Raw genomic sequence first — 16,561 nt, 5'->3', positions numbered from 1 at the left:
TCCAATATCAAACAGCAGATTTCAGCAAATACTGCAGTTACTTTTGCACCAATAATTTGTCCACGTGCAGAGTTGAGTCAGGCAAGGGGGCCCAGAGCTGGTACCCGACGTCCTACAGAAGCTGCTCAGGAGGCTCTGGGGGAGCGCCTGCCCCGGGAGGGGCCACACTGCAGACAGGAAGGTTCACACTAAACCTTTCTGAATAGGGAGGGGTTGTTAAAGAAGCTGTGCAAGTCTGCTTTGGGTCCTAGTAATCAATACAACCTATGGTCAACAGACAAAAGGCTGCCCCCTGCTGGAGAGTCAGAGAAATGCAAAAAGAGTTGAAAATGCTAGGCAGAGGCTAAAAGATAATAGGCTAGACAGTGGCTCATGTCTGTAATCCCAACACTTTGGAAAGTCAGGGCAGGAGTCTGAAGGTGCAGTGAGCTATGATGAAACCACTGCACTCCAGCCTGGATGACATTGTGAGACCTTGTCTGTAAGACACACAAAACCTTAGGCTTGCTGCAGATAAGGACCTCTGAGCCTACGGGCCCACCCACAGGCTATTCTTGTAAGAGAAATGGAATAGTTTTGTGCAAGTGTGGGATTTAGAGTCCACATTTGTTACCTGAACTCCTCTGCCACCTACTAGCAGTGTGACCAAGGGCAGGCCACGGAACCTCTTTATGCTGCTTTTGCTCATTGACAAAATGAGCTAATGATGCAAATGAACTAGTGCACGCAAAGAATGTAATGTAGTGCTTATAATGCTTCTTTGTATTAAAAGATCTCTGTGCCAAAAGCTGGAAGCTAGGTTTAGGGCCCTTGAGTAATCCTAAGAATCTCCTGAGAACTTGGCCCAGCAGCCAGACTCACTGTGGTTGTGACTTTCCCCATTGAGTTTCACTGGGATGTTCTTTCTCTGCTTCAGTCTCCCTTGAGAATGTTTTGCTGGATGTCAAGGAGCTCCAGAGGGGAATGGACTTGACCAAGAGAGAGTACACCATGCATGACCATAACACGCTGCTGAAGGAGTTCATCCTCAACAATGAGGGGAAGCTGAAGAAGCTGCAGGATGATGCCAAGATCGCACAGGCAAGTATCGGTGCCCCTGAAACCTGTGAAGAGGCTGCATCCATTAAAGCTGCCTGTGGCGCAGGCCGTGTATTTGGGGAGAAATGTTCCATTTCCCTCTGTTTGTGGAGGGTAGCTTTCTTGTGTAGCTATTATTTATTACGGGGGGACCATTCCCAGGGTTATTCTTGGACGGGCCCCGTCCTCATTGTCCTTTTCTAATCTGGGGCTTTTTCCCCTGTCCCCTCCCCCTCCCCTTCCCCCTCCCCCTCCCCTTTCACTTCAATACCCACTCCCATTGTGGGTCCTGTATTCAGTTCAGCCCACATGCATCAGGCCTATGCTCAGCAAAGCAGTGTTCCCTGTGTATTGGGTTTCTGTAGATCTTGTCCTTGAAAATCTTACACTATACTGGGGGTTGCTGATAGATAGGCAGGCCTGCAAAACAGAATGAACAGTACACTATCAGAAGAGGCAGAGACAAAGTTGGGGGATGGGGACTCAGAAAGCAAATTCAGTGGAAGGGCCTCTGGTTTGGGGCAGTCTTGTGTCATGGAAGAGTTCAGGCAGAGACTGAGTGTCCCCTGTGTGAGGCTGTCATAGGGAGTGTTGAAGCAAGGAAGTGGAATTTAGGGTCAGAGTGACTAAGATCCCTTTTGACCTTGTTGGTTTTAAAGGGTTCTGCCACGGCCTTTGGAAACTCTTGTAAGAAAGGTTTTCTTGTATGTGGGGTGTGTGTGTGCGTGTGTGTGTGTGTGCATGCATGCATGTGTGTAGAAGCGGCAGGACGTCCTGCAGATGAATTCCTGTGCCCCACTATTGCATTCCTCGGATTGCCTCTGCTGAGGCATTTGGAGGAAACATGGAGGTGTTAGGCAATCTTGGGAGGTAAGGGAGGTGCAGCAATGCAAGGCCCTGGGAACCTCTGTCTCGTGGCTGCTGCTTTGCGTCAGCGTTCCCCCCAGAGCGTCCAGTTCAAATGCCGAACTAATGAAATTCAAGAAAAATTTGCTTCTTCACAGGATGCCTTTGATGATGTTGTGAAGTATTTTGGAGAAAACCCCAAGACAACACCACCCTCTGTCTTCTTTCCTGTCTTCGTCCGGTTTGTGAAAGCATATAAGGTAAATGTTAAGGCCCTCCTTGCCCTTATTTCTCAAGCAATTGCCCTCCTTGAGATGTGTCTGAGTCCCAGCTCTCTGCAGAGGCCTCCCAGTTCCTGTGGACAGCAGATCTGGGTGGCATTCACGAGATAGCAGTCCCTAGCTCTGTGGAGGCTGAGGGACATTATGGTCCCTTTCTCCACCTAGCCAGTCCTCTGCCTCAGCCAGAGAACAAAGCTCTTGGCAGCCCCCTTGCGGCAAGGGAGATGCTCCAAGACATTGCTGCCCCATTGACCGTTCACCTAGGCAGGCAAGGGGAAGGACTTGAAAATCCAGGCCTCTTGTGGAATTGTTTAATGGGTAGAAGTGAGCTGCGGGCTGTGGTGAAGGTGCATGATACAGCTGAAGTTAAGGAGAGCCTGCTTGTGTTAGTCCTAGCACAGGGCTTAGGACCTCTTAGACCAGCATTTCTCTAGTATGGACTGAAGGATGGTGCTTTTAAGGATGAGCACTCTGTTTCTTTGTGTGGATCAATAAGTGGCCCTTCCTTTAAATGGGAGGCCCTCTTGGACATAATTCAGGGCTGTGGCCTTGAAAAAGCCTATGACGCAAAGAGACATGTATCAGAAGGATTTGTCCATTTGAGAAATTACAAGAAGGATGTTAGAAGATTTTAGCTGACCTTGGAAACACCTCAATCTGTATCCTCCAGGCTTGTCTGCATGTAGCACTGATAACATTGGTGGAGGTAGGAGGAATGTTTATTGCAGAGGGGAGGAGGGATGTGGCAGGGTTCTCTACACTTTTGAGAAGCCCCGTTGGAAATAGGGGGACACTTCCCTAACACCACTAGGGGCTGAAGGCTCTGGAAAATCATTATCGGGCCTTTTACTAAAACTCAAAAAGTCAAAATATTCTTAGCCCATCTTCCCTCAGCATGGCTTAACGTAGCAGTAGAGCTATAAGCTGCTGGTAGAAGGAACATGTCTGTGGCAGTCAGGGTGAACAGAAACACAGCACAAACTCCGTGTGCCAGACTCTGAGGATTTGCTCGTGATGAGAAGGCTGTGGACCACCAACTGCTGCTGTCTGCAGTGCTTGGTAGCCCAAGCCCACTGGCTGGCTGTGTTTATGTGCTGTAGAGATAGCCTGCGATGGCCTTTGTCATGTGCTGTGCCATTTTTTTTTTTCACATAAAAACATGTAAGTATAAGGTCAAAAGAGAAAATATATTTTAAAATCGGCTAAGACAGGTTGGGAAGTGGCTGGGGTTTGTCTCAAAGCCTGAGGCATCAGCAGGGATATGCGTGGAGCAGAGGAAAAAAGAAGCTGCCCTTGGTGGTCTGGGCTGTGTTGGAGGTCCCAGCCTGTCCATCAGCGTGCTCCTTCCACCTCACTGTTCCTCCCTGTGATCTTCACAGCTGACTCAGTGAAGCGTGTGCCAGGCAGTGATGTGACTGCCAGGATGTTTTTCTTGCCCTATACATGATGAATAGCCTCCCAGCCTGGCACTCACCTAGGGACTTCGTAGGCAGAGGTTGGGGTTTTAGGACGTCATCCCTCTCATATAGACCAAAATGAAAACAGAAGCAATGGAGACCCAAATGTAAACTTTATTACTGATAACAGCTGGGCTGGAGGATGTGGTGTCTGTGATCTTCTACTTCAGCTGCAAATTAGGTAGATGACCTATCCATCAGTTCACAGCTTGACAACTAGAGGTCTCTTCGGGGAGGCCGGCTTCAAAAGAAAGAGTGCCCAAGAGGGCAGGGCTGAGGTGAGCCTATTCACTTTCTTCTAGATTCATCAGACTAGTCACACTGCCTCCCTTGGGAAGGAGTGAGGCATGGGAGAGTCCAAGAGTGTCACTCTGGTGAGGCCCCGAAAAGAAATGAGGGTTTTCCCCTAACAATAGGCAGAAGGCAGAAGAATCTTAGATCCTGCTATCAGAGGAGCTCTAGGTAGGCAGACTGTCTCTGAAAGGAAAACAAAATCACTGAGCACAGCTGCCAGGATGGTAGGTGCCCACCAGTGTGTGGGACAGAGACTAAGAGAAAGTTCAAACAGGGAGCGATCTTCAGGAAAGGACTTCTGGATGAGTTGAATCTCAGCTCCCAGCTTTTAAAGAGATGTGACAGATAGCGAAGCCCAGAAGCAGAGCTAAATACAGGCATAAAGTGTAGATCTTCTCAACCTTCCATTTATTGTAATTCTCAACTCAACTAAGGATGCTTGAAGAATCACTTTAAAAAATCTTGGCTGCTATCATTTCCATTAACATGATCTTTCTGGTTCTTTTGATTTACCCAGCAAGCAGAAGAGGAAAATGAGCTGAGGAAAAAGCAGGAACAAGCTCTCATGGAAAAACTCCTGGAGCAAGAAGCTCTGATGGAGCAGCAGGATCCAAAGGTAAGAAGTGCCACGCTCATGAGACAGGTCCGTGAGGAGAGGCTGAGAGGGCTCTTCAGAGCAAGCCATAGGAAGGACCAGCAAGCCAGGTGTGCCCAGGATCCTGACCACTTCGTTCTGGTGCCTGGACATTTGGCAAATGGAAATATGTTCATTGATTACTTTGTTCTGCAACCACTGGAATGAGGCTAAGAGCATGTTTGTGTAGCATATCCAAGCTTATAGACATCTGGAACTTAGTTGGATATACAGAGAGGCCACACCAGATGACCCAGTGACCAGAGGGCTTAGCATCCAGAGAAGCCTTTATGCAGATGCCCATTGGTGCTGGCCTTGATAGCTGGAGGGACTTGCTAGCAGGAATGGAGGGAACATTTCATGGAGGGCAACCTCATTAGTAGGTAAAGAGCATAAAGGCTGGCAGCGCAAAGTTTTCTTCATTGTGATCCCTGGCAACACAGTTTAAGACATCTATGGTCATTACCAGTTGCCTCTTGTTGCCGTAGACTCCAGCCTTCTTGTTGCTGCCAGGTGAAGTTTTGCGTGTTCGTCAGTGAAAGTTTTTGTTTCCTTCCCAGAAGCTTGAGTTTTCTGCATTTGAGCAGAATGTGGGATGTGTGTGTGTTTTTGGCCGAAGCTGCTTATTAGTAACATAATGCTCAGGCACATTTTGGATTTTCACAAACTCCTAATGGGTGCTGGCTTCACTAATCTCTGCCCTTCTTTCTTGTCAGTCTCCTTCTCATAAATCAAAGAGGCAGCAGCAAGAGTTAATTGCAGAATTAAGAAGACGACAAGTTAAAGATAACAGACATGTATATGAGGGGAAAGATGGTGCCATTGAAGATATTATCACAGGTAAAAGATATTTCTTCACTGTGGCCCATGGAGATCCCACTGGCCTCACCTAGACTGGGATGCATGCAGACTTTGCAGCTTCTTTTGTCCAGGGTTGTCAAGTTCATTAGTTGACTTTACTCACACCCAGAGTGATGCAGAGAGGCTTTGAAGTCCATTTACAGCAGCATGTATACTGCCCCAATACTCTGCATTGGAACTCTGTAGGTTTCAGCAGAGCTCCTTCATTTAAAAGATTTCCATTGTTATTGATATGTCATCATGCTCCATTTCTTTTTTTTCCTCGTGGCCACACCTAGCCACCTGCCTGATTAATAAACACTGTGGACAAGACCAATTCAGCAATGTACTAATCACAGTCCATGGATGCTCTTTAAGAGCCTCTTTACTCATTCAAAGTAACTGAAGTCAGTAGGTACTTTAATTTGGGTGAGCCAACAGGCTTCCAGCCCAGGGTTGGGAACTGGTTTTATCAGCCAAGAATTGTGTGTTAACCCAGCCTGGTTCTTGTCTGATTAAATTAGTGTAATGCTATCTCCTCGAACCAATTCTCCCAAATTTCTGTACTTCCTTTTACAGATCAGAATAATAACTTGGGCACTAGTAGCAGAGGCAGCAAGTGACTTTTCTTTCATGTCTGTTGCACATGAATGTTGCTTATAAGCTTCCAGATGCAATAGCTTTTTATAATAGGCCAGTCCAATAATATGCAGATGTACTGAAAATAGTATGATGAGGTCCCATGTATCCCTCATCCATTTCAACAATTACGAACTCATGGCCAATCTTGTTACATGTACACTCTACCTACCCCCATATCCAACCCTTGACAACCAAGACGTAGAATTTCACTTGGAAATATTTCAGTATGTATCTTCAGAAGATAAGGACTCTTAAAAAATAAAAACAAGGCCAGGCGCGGTGGCTCACGCCTGTAATCCCAGCACTTTGGGAGGCCGAGGCGGGTGGATCACAAGGTCAGGAGATCGAGACCACAGTGAAACCCCGTCTCTACTAAAAATACAAAAAATTAGCTGGGTGCGGTGGTGGGCGCCTGTAGTCCCAGCTACTCCGGAGGCTGAGGCAGGAGAATGGCGTGAACCCGGGAGGCGGAGCTTGCAGTGAGCCGAGATCGCGCCACTGCACTCCAGCCTGGGCGACAGAGCGAGACTCTGTCTCAAAAAAAAATAATAATAAAAAAAAACATACTTTACACCATTATCACATCTAACTAAGAATCCCTTAATATCTAATATCTAGTCATTAGTTCACATTTCCCCAATTGTCCTGATTTTTAAAAACAGAATTCCTAGACTCTTCATGTCTCATTTCATTTTCATTTTTTTTTTTTTTTTGAGGTGGAGTCTCATTCTGTTGCCCAGGCTCGAGTGCAGTGGTGCTATCTCAGCTCACTGCAAGCTCTGCCTCCTGGGTTCATGCCATTCTTCTGCCTCAGCCTCCCAAGTAGGCTGGGACTACAGGCACCTGCCACTATGCCTGGCTAATTTTTTGTATTTTTAGTAGAGATGGGGTTTCACTGTGTTAGCCAGGATGGTCTCGATCTCCTGACCTCGTGATCTGCCCGCCTTGGCCACCCAAAGTGCTGGGATTACAGGCGTGAGCCACCGTGCCCAGCCTGTCTCATTTCTTGTTATAGCTTAGTGAACACTGTACATTGGGATCCTAAATGGTCAAAACCACAAATTTTTTTCTCACAAGCTCAAACCCAGGGAAATTACATAGGTTAGGTGATTAGGTAGATTAGATAGATTAAAAAGGAAGTCAATAATGAATTCCCTTCCAGATTAAAGCAGTGTTAAGTCTTAGATAGTAAGTGGCTGATGAAAATGCCATTCTCTACACATGGCACACACACTCTGCACAGGTGTGCCTATTGGTATCTCAGTGTACATACTGCAGTGGCTTATAGACGCCCCCCAGATAAAACCTTCATTGTAGCACTCTCCATGCTGGGGGAGAAACTCCACCCTGAGCAAGACCAGGAGCAGAGCACCTTCCTAGGTAAGCACTTTTTGGTCTCAGTGCCATAAAATGAACTTGCAGTTAGGGAAGCATCCAGCCTTGTTCATTAAGAACTTGGAGTTCCTGGCCGGGTGAGGTGGCCCATGCCTGTAATCCTAAACACTCTGGGAGGGTGTGGCAGGTAGATCACTTGAGGTCAGGACTTCAAAACCGGCCTGGCCACATGGTGAAACCCCATCTCTACTAAAAATACAAAAATCTTAGCCGGGCATGGTGGCTGGTGTTTGTAATTCCAGTTACTTGGGAGGCTGAAAGACAGAATTGCTTGAACCTGGGAGGTGGAGGTTGCAGTGAGCTGAGATCGTGCCACTGCACTCCAGCCTGGGCAACAGAGCGAGACTGTCTCAAAAAAACAAAACAAAACAAAACAAAACGGAACAAACACAAAAACCAAAGAACTTGGAGTTCCTTTTTCATTAGTATGTCCTCCATCCCAATTACACCTGGCTTTATAAAATGAATGGAATGTACATTTTCTATTTGCTTGATGTAAGTCATTAATCTACTAGAAGAGGGGAATGAGTATCTGTTTATAGAGCAGTTTTTATCCTCCTTGGAGTATTTTTCATTTTCTGACCCACTCCAAAGCCCCAGATAAATTCCTTTGTACCTTTATGAACTAACTTGAGTATATATTGCCTTCCCCCTTTGCTGCCCGTCTCCCCCACCCCCATCCCCAGGTATGATTAACAATGTACTAACCATGTACTAATGCAATAGATCTTGGCTTTTTATTCTCTTCTGTTTGTGTTGTTTGGCTGTCATTTTCAATGCAGTGCTGAAGACTGTGCCCTTTACTGCTCGCACCGCCAAGCGTGGCTCTCGGTTTTTCTGCGAACCTGTTCTCACTGAGGAATACCATTACTAAACTATTACTCTTTCTCACCTGATGCTCTTAAAAGGTTGCTACAGGTTTTTTGATGTCTTATGTCCCCCTCTGTGTGTCTGTCAGGGCCCACCAACATGCTAGCATGGAATTGCCATCTCCATCATGTTATATTTTGTGTTGTTCTCATGCTGCATGGTTTTGCATTTCAATTATTATTGCTCACTCACTGCCACTTTCAATACATGTATGTATTCACATTGCTGTAACAGTCTGGGTGTGTTTGACAGTTGAATTCATAGAATTGTTCACAGAAATTTTCAGAAAAATAGAGCAAAAATAGAGCACTTCTTTGAGAATCAGGATTGGTACCAAGTAGATTGCTTGTAAGATTTTTGAGCTAATGTCCTTCAACACAGTATCATAGCCATTAATAACAATAACTGCTATACCTAACATGTATTAAGAACTTACTGTGTTCAGGTTGGATGCGGTGGCACATGCCTGTAATTCCAGTACTTTGAGAGGCTGAGGCAAAAGGATCACTGAGCCCAGGAGTTTGAGACCAGCCTGGGTAACATAGTGAAGCCCCATCTTTACAAAAAATACAAAAATTAGCTGGGCATGGTGGTGCACACTTGTAGTCCCAGCTACCCGGGAGGCTGAGGTGGGAGCATTGCTTGAGCCCAGGAGGTGGAGGTTGCAGTGAGAGGAGATCCCACCACTGCACTCCAGCCTTGGCAACAGAGTGAGACCCTGTCTCAAAAAAAACAACAAAACAAAACAAAACGTTCTGTTCTAAGTAGGTTTACAGATATTAACCTAGCCCTTTTATCCTATACCCAGTTAATATGCTTTGATAGCATAATCACCTGCCATATGAAAGTGCTCAGGAATGCGAAGTGCTCTAAAGTGCAAAATGACTTGCAGAAGGAACTGTGAACTATGCACAGGTGCAAATTAGGCCTTTCTTAACTCTCTTATACATCCATAGCATGATGGAATTCGTAATACAAGCTTAACACAGGGAGCCCTTTTAACCTAGCTTGTATATGTAGATATAGGCAATCCATAGCTTTATGACACCCTACTTTAGCGGGCCACCTCTATTCCTTCTGAATGTCATGCCAATGTTCAACTATCAGTAATTCCATGTTGGAGCAAAGCTGTGAGGCAGGACATGAATACAAAGGCTTAGGTCCTCCCACTGTCTTATCTCATTCACGCATCTTCACCGGTAGCTCTGTTCCATGTCAAACCCAGGCTGTTTCTTCTGTTATCAGATCATATCTTGACCTGCTTCTTTGGTCAGGATGGTGGCACCAGAAATACTAACGGCAAATATCATTGGAAAATGCCACTGTTTTTAAATTGGGGGGGGGAAGGATCAAACTTTTCAAAGTAACTTCCTGGGGATAGTTTTTGATGCCTAATAAGAAACGAACTTCTCTCCAGTGTCTAGTTGATTAGAAGAGACAAGGGAAGCACATATTCTAATTGGACATAGCCATTGACTCCTGTGCTGAGACTGACATGGAATTGGATATGTGTTTATTTTGTGGCATAACTATTCTATGAATTGCACTTATGTATGTTCTTCTATCTCTGATATCAAAGGACATAGAGTGTCATTGCCTGCTCTGCAGTGTACTTACCCACCAGTGCTTATTAACAGGCTAGAAAACTGTCATCTGCTTGGCTGATATTTGCTATCAGTTTTGCTGCTGGACTATATCTTTCTGGAGCCAGTCTTCAAAGCAGCTTGGAACTGGGTGGTCAGAGAGCTGGGTGGGAAGATGCACTCATCCTTCCCTTATTTGATCTAACACTTCTTGTAGTAATGGCTTCCCATTCTCTTCCTCTGTTGGCTAACATGCCTGGGAATGTTGAGCACTAAGTTGAGTTGCTTTCCATTTTCATCCCATTTTTTCTTAACCATCATTTTGTGTTTTTGTTTTTTTCTGTTTAGCCTTAAAGAAGAATAATATCACTAAATTTCCAAATGTTCACTCGAGGGTAAGGATTTCTTCTAGCACACCGGTGGTGGAGGATACACAGAGCTGGCAAGCATCACTTTTTACTTAGCTTCCTCCTCTCTCTGTATGCAGATCAATGGTTTCAATCTATGGCTGAGGGTAATACTGGTGAGAATCTGACCAGGGAGTTTTTGTACCTCACATTCCAATGATGCAGGGATTGAGCCTCTCTATTGGACTCTTTCTCGGCCTGCTTTTAAGTTCTCAAGTGTGATGGCTTGGGCAAGGGTATTTGCTGATGATTGTATTTGCTTTGAGTGTTGGGCTGTCCTTCCCTTACTGCTGTCTTGGCCTTTGAGTTACTCAGTTAAACCCATTTTGATCTGAAGCGACTGAAAGCAGGTCCTGGCCAGGTAACATTACAGCTTTTGAAGGATTAAGATCTTTAGAACTAATTGCTCAGAGGATGAAGAACCACAAAGCTGCATATGAGGCAAAAGTGTAATTCTGGCCTTCCATTACCAGTGTGGGCTAGGAAGCAGAGGCTTGAGAGGATTGGGGTATGCAAAACTATTTTTTCCTTAAATTTAAGAGTAGAGGCTGGGCACAGTGCCTCACACCTGTAATCTGTAATCCCAGCACTTTGGGAGGCTGAGGCGGACAAATCTCTTGAGTTCAAGATCACCCTAGGCAATGAAGCAAACCCCCCGTCTCTACGAAAAAAAAAAAAAAAAAACAAGTTAGCCAGGCATGGTGGCAAATGCCTGTAGCCCAGCTGCCCGGGAGGCTGAGATGTGTGGATCGCTTGAGCCCAGGAGGTGGATGCTGAAGTGAGCAGAGATCCACCACTACACTCCAGCCTCAGTGACAGAGACTGTCCTCCCCTCACAACCCCCCCCCCCCCCGCCCCAAGAAAAGAGTAGGGCAGGGTCACACAAATTCCAAAGAGTCAAGGAGCCAGGAAGGTAACAGGCCTGGTAGGAATTGTGCTGAACCTAGAGCACAGATCTTAGCTCCAGCTTCTTTTTGCTGTGTAGGAACTGGGGTCCGGTTTTGCCAGATCTTCCAGTTTTTCAAAAGAAGCCAGAAACCCTGGTCTTTGTTCATTACCAATTTAAACATCAGGAAACTGTATATGTGAGGGGGGGTGCACAGTGGAGCAAACATTCTGTGGGTCAAATGTGGTCCATCAGCTCCATTTTCAACTTGAGTAGATAAAGGGATACAAAAGGTTCAATTTGGTTTAATTCTGTTATTTGTTTGTATTTCCCTTTCTAAAGATAGCATGTATTCTAGCAGAAGTCAACAATACTAAGTTAATGAAAGGGAAGCAAATACTAATTAAACAAGAGGAAAAGTATAAAGCCTGCTTTACTTTTTTCACTATGCCCTGACTTCATCAAAGGGAGGCTGCATAGCCTAGCCTGCTGGCTAGGCTACCTGACTTAAGAAAGCATGCCTTCATACTGAGTTCTTGTATAAAATTCCTCTGCTCCTCCCACTTCATCCCGACAGAGCAAAAATGCCTATTTGGACTGGTATGCAGTGATTGACTCATTCATTTAACAAGGATTTTCTTATGCAGGAGGGCCCATACAACTTCTTCTTGCTGACATAACATAAAAAATATTGGGTGGTAGGGCTCGGTAGTCCCCACTTTTCAGGAGGCTGAGGTGGGAGAATCGCTTGAGACTGGTTCAAGTCTGGCCTGGACAACATAACAAGACCCCATTTCTTAAAAAAAATAGGTGGCAGAAAAGGATGCCAGGGAATAGATTATTATTTTGGTTTAGATTTAATGGTTAATTGAACATCATTTTGTTTAAAATTTACAAAATAATAAACTCAGCTAGCTTAATGGAATGAAAATAATATAGCCCTTATCTGCAAACTGAAAGTCTTTAGGTTCTTGTTAAAACTGCGAGGAAAAGATGGGACGGGACAGTCTGCTTTATTAATTTTGCAGTTTAAAATTTATTGCAATTACTGTTTGTTCATTCAGGCTTCCAGAATAAAAACAAAACAAAAAAATTAAGCTACAGCTGCTTCTAATTTAAGAAACATTTCAAAATAAGACTTCAGCTAGACTCTTGCCAGTGACAGAAATAATCTATATATTTTTCTCTCAAAGTCCTAGAATCCTACCAGTATTACATCCTATTTTGTTTGATTGTAAATATTGAAGGCAAATGTTTATGTCTTTGATTCAATGCTCGATGAGTTTGAAGGGCCCATTAGCTGACTTTTCTACACAAGCTGCTTTGATTGGCTGCCAGCTGGCCTTTGTCTTGCTTAGACACATGCTGTTAAAGGTTGCTATTCTCTCACTGGCACTCTCCTCTTTACAGATCTTAGAAACCAACCATACAGACGAGCCGATGCGGTGAGGAGAAGCGTCAGGCGGCGCTTTGATGATCAGAACTTGCGTTCTGTTAATGGTGCCGAAATAACAATGTGAACCTGAGACCGGCGTGCATGAATACAGGGTGTGCGTGAATGAAACTGCCCACGTGAACTTTATGTGCTACCATTTAACTGCAGCCTTGAACACACACAAAAAATAATTCTTAAGGGCTCAGATTTAGCAAACACAAAAGAATTTTAAAATGAGCTCTCCTTTCAACCCTTGTTAACAAGTGCCTAAAAATGGAAGTACCTGTTCAGATTAATCAAAGCAATAGGATTTGATTTGATTAGGTATCTTTTTACACCAGTATGTTGTTTTTTTAACCAAAATGTAAAGTTCTTATTAAACTCATTACCTGCCATGGTGATTGTCCCATCATGGCCCACCTGGTTTCCTGATGTTGTAAATAACATCAATGCATCTGCTGTGGGTCCTTTGCTGAGATGTCTTCGAAGGAATTTTGTTTTAGCCATATCCATCAACTTTGTATTTTACTTGCAACTTGGAAGAAGGAAAGTCACATGATGAAACTCCTTTTGTCTATAACCAGGCCCTGGCAAAGTGCAAACAGGATGCAATTGCAGTGGCACAAAGGTCACTCAATCCTTTATTTCCAGTTTCACATTCTACTACTTCTGTGCTAGAGAACGATGCTCTGAGAGGCATTCACCGGTATGAATGTGGGGATATAGTGTATAAGACTTATTTGCAGTACTGTGTTCTTCAGCTAGAGGCAGCTTTTTAAATAATGCAAGTGTATTTATTAGCACTAAAATTAACATCTCAGTAATCAGCATTGGCATTTCTGAGGACCATTATTAATTCTGAGAACAGAAATTGGTGCCTTGCAAGGAAGTTTACTAGCTCTATCAACAAGCATTCAAGGTTACATCTGCTAGCAGAGTAGTGTTAGGAACCTGGCCTTATTCTCCTCTGACAATCGCAATTTTTTCTTATTTTTTTGTAAATTGGAGAAGATACACTTGGCATCATGTATCCAGGCTAACTTGTTCATGCATTTCCCAGACTACTTATGGGGAATTGCAGTTTAAGTTGCTGAAAAGTATTAACATGGTATTAAGCTTAAATAATACGTAATGGGACTAAATGGCCCACTAAGCCACTGTTATTTTTCCTTCCTCTCTGGCAGGGCACTTGATCCATTCCAAAGTCAAAAACTGGACTGAAGCTAAATTTGTACTTTTCATAATATACATTCTGCTTCTGGCTTATCTTCTTGGTACATCAATATATTAATTGTAAAGTTTATTGTATAGTATTTAACCGCTGAAGTTCCTATTTTATGTTGTGCTTACGTGAACCCCTTGGTGAAGGTCCCTTTTCCTTGGATGTGTAGTTATATGATCTTTTTAAATGTACAGATATTTTGCTATAAAATCGGTGCAGTTTTTTATGGTTTTTACACTTCTCTTTAATTCCCACCTAAGCCTCTGGGTAATATTGTAAATATTGTTTTAAAATGCATCAGCCTATGCTATACAATCTGAATGTTATTTTAACTTATAGTTTTTTTAATATATATATTTAACTACAAGGACAGTTTAGGGAACAAGTTACCTACCACATTTCACTTTAGTGTACCTATTTACAGAAAGAAAGATTAAACTGCCACCTGCGGGCACATTCCCATAAATGTGTACTTTAAAAAGAACATGCCAAGATTTTGTCTTTCTGTGGACTCAACATTCACTTCGATTAAAAATAGCAATTTGACCAAGTTGGACTTCCACTACAAAGCAGCTGTTTTCCAAAGTTCAGTGCTGACATATATGTTAAAATAACTGCCTATTTATTAATCTACAAAGAGACAACGTTGGCATGTTCTTTTCTGTCTGTTAATGGGCCTGCTTCTTAGCAATATTAGAATGTTTTATAAAAGCAATTCATGTTACTTTTCTGGTCTTTTCATGGCATATGAGCAAATAAACTATTTACACTACTATTCTGTAATATGTCATAATCTTTCAATGGTACAATTTAGGGGGTTTTAGCAATATTATGTAGACTTACCTTCTAGAAACAGATATACCTTGCTATTATTTGAATTCAGGATCCAAATATACTTGGTAAACTTCAGGAAGGATTCCTCCCTATGTGAATTCTTGACCGCTTGCTATATAAAACATAGACAATGGATCTTGGAAGTGAGACTACATCTCCAAAATTGTATTTATAAACATACACCTTCTGGGTAAACAGCACCTTTGTTTGGTGAAATGCCACAACGCCCCCAGCAGCCCCACCAAATGTTTCAATTAGGATGTTGTACAAATAAAGATAATCGGCTATATATTAACTGCATAGTTAACCCTGCACCCAACAACCATACCAGTTGGCAAGGTACACAGGCAGTTTGGCCCCCATTGCACAAACAGACAGACTGACAGTTGTAATAAAACTCCCAGTCATCAAAAGTTTGTGTAACATTTCATATGTTCTTTTTATGGAAACAAGGAAAATTTTAAATTTTAGAATAACTTTCAAGTGGCTTAAATTTAGAGGCATATAAATTATAGTCATTTAAGGAATTATAATTTATATAATTATTGTCACAACTACCACAGTGTACTTTGCATTTGTCACACATAGCTGCTTACAGATTAAAGGCAATAATCTTTATTCCTCACAAGAAGCCTGTGAGGTATTTAACACTGTTGTGCACACTGAGAAACTGACTCAGCAAACTGACTTGCCCAGGGTGCAATCTAATAAATGCCTATAATAAAGCCTTAGGTCTTTTGTTCCCAATTCAGTGCACTTTCCACTAAACCAGTTATAAAATGTGTTTGTTAGAAGCTTTATTTTATGAAAGAGAGAAAAAGTCTTGCGATCAGTAAGCATCTCTGGTTTGTTTTACCATCAGACTGGTGCCTAATGGTAAAAGAAAAATCTTTTAATATTCCACAAATTCAGAACGTTTTCAAACTCAACTACAGCAGTTAAGTTCAAATGAGGCAGACAGATAAACATTCATCTTTTAAAAGGTATTTACCAATGACTTTGAATTAAATACTCACGTTCCCCACTCCCCATCATCTAACACTGAAATTCACTGCAATGCCCAGTGGCCATCCTGACTCAACACTGCTCTCAACAGAATGGGGCTTGATACCCCTCACTGACTCTGCTTTGGTTCAACATACTGGAATCTTCTCTGTAGAATGAGGTGATTTTACACTGGAAAATATATACACTTATACTCGCTCCATAATACACATTGTGTTTGTTAGACAAGGTCTGACTCTATCACCTAGGATGGAATGCAGTGGTACAATCTTGGCTCAGGGCAACCTCTGCCTCTCGGGCTCAAGCCATCCTCCCACTTTGGCCTCCCGAGTAGCTGGGACTATAGACACGCACAACCACACCTGGCTAATTTTTCTAGAAAACAGTTTTGCCGTGTTGCCCAGGCTGGTCTCAAACTCCTGAGCTCAAGTGATCTGCCTGCCTCGTCCTCCCCAAGTGTTGGGATTACAGGCACAAACCATTGTGCCCAGCCACACATACCTATTTTAATGTTTGATAAAACTCTTCTTAGCCCTAATGTATTTCCTAATTTTTATCAGAAATGTCTCCAAAGATGAATTTATCAGATTTCATCAAAAGGATTTGTTTTCCATTTCTTTTTAAACTAATAGCCCATCTATGCCCAAGAAAAATTTGAAGCAAGAAACAAACATGTACGTCAAATAAGTGATGGGGTTTTTGTTTTTTTTTTTAAGTCTTTTTATCAAGAAAAAGAGGTATTACACTGAGAAAACATAACGTGGGCCTCCAGCAACTCACAGCATAGGGCTTGCTGCCTGAGTGGTGCTTAAAGGAAAAAACTGACACAAATCCAATTTAGTAAAAGATACCA

At 43.1% G+C, this 16,561-nt stretch overlaps 1 protein-coding gene across 10 annotated transcripts in view; it reads left to right on the top strand.

Annotated features, from left to right (window-relative positions):
• FMNL2 (formin like 2) overlaps positions 1-14,652 on the top strand; it is a 315,819-nt gene extending 301,167 nt beyond the window's left edge. For 2 of the 10 annotated variants that reach the window (XM_030796008.1, XM_030796005.1), the window contains 6 exons: positions 917-1,080; positions 2,082-2,183; positions 4,473-4,571; positions 5,306-5,429; positions 10,268-10,314; positions 12,623-14,644. In XM_030796008.1, the coding sequence (XP_030651868.1) occupies positions 917-1,080; positions 2,082-2,183; positions 4,473-4,571; positions 5,306-5,429; positions 10,268-10,314; positions 12,623-12,661 (575 nt within the window). In that variant the 3' untranslated portion in view covers positions 12,662-14,644. Of the gene's footprint in view, positions 1-916; positions 1,081-2,081; positions 2,184-4,472; positions 4,572-5,305; positions 5,430-8,248; positions 8,375-10,267; positions 10,362-12,622 lie in introns of those variants that run through there. The other 8 variants (XM_030796006.1, XM_030796001.1, XM_030796007.1 and 5 more) reach the window with 6 other exon arrangements.
• Positions 14,653-16,561: the final 1,909 nt, after the last annotated feature.

This window comes from Nomascus leucogenys, chromosome 17 (genome assembly GCF_006542625.1).
Source record: "Nomascus leucogenys isolate Asia chromosome 17, Asia_NLE_v1, whole genome shotgun sequence".
Lineage (NCBI taxonomy): Eukaryota > Metazoa > Chordata > Mammalia > Primates > Hylobatidae > Nomascus > Nomascus leucogenys.
This window is presented reverse-complemented; position numbering and strand designations above follow the sequence as displayed.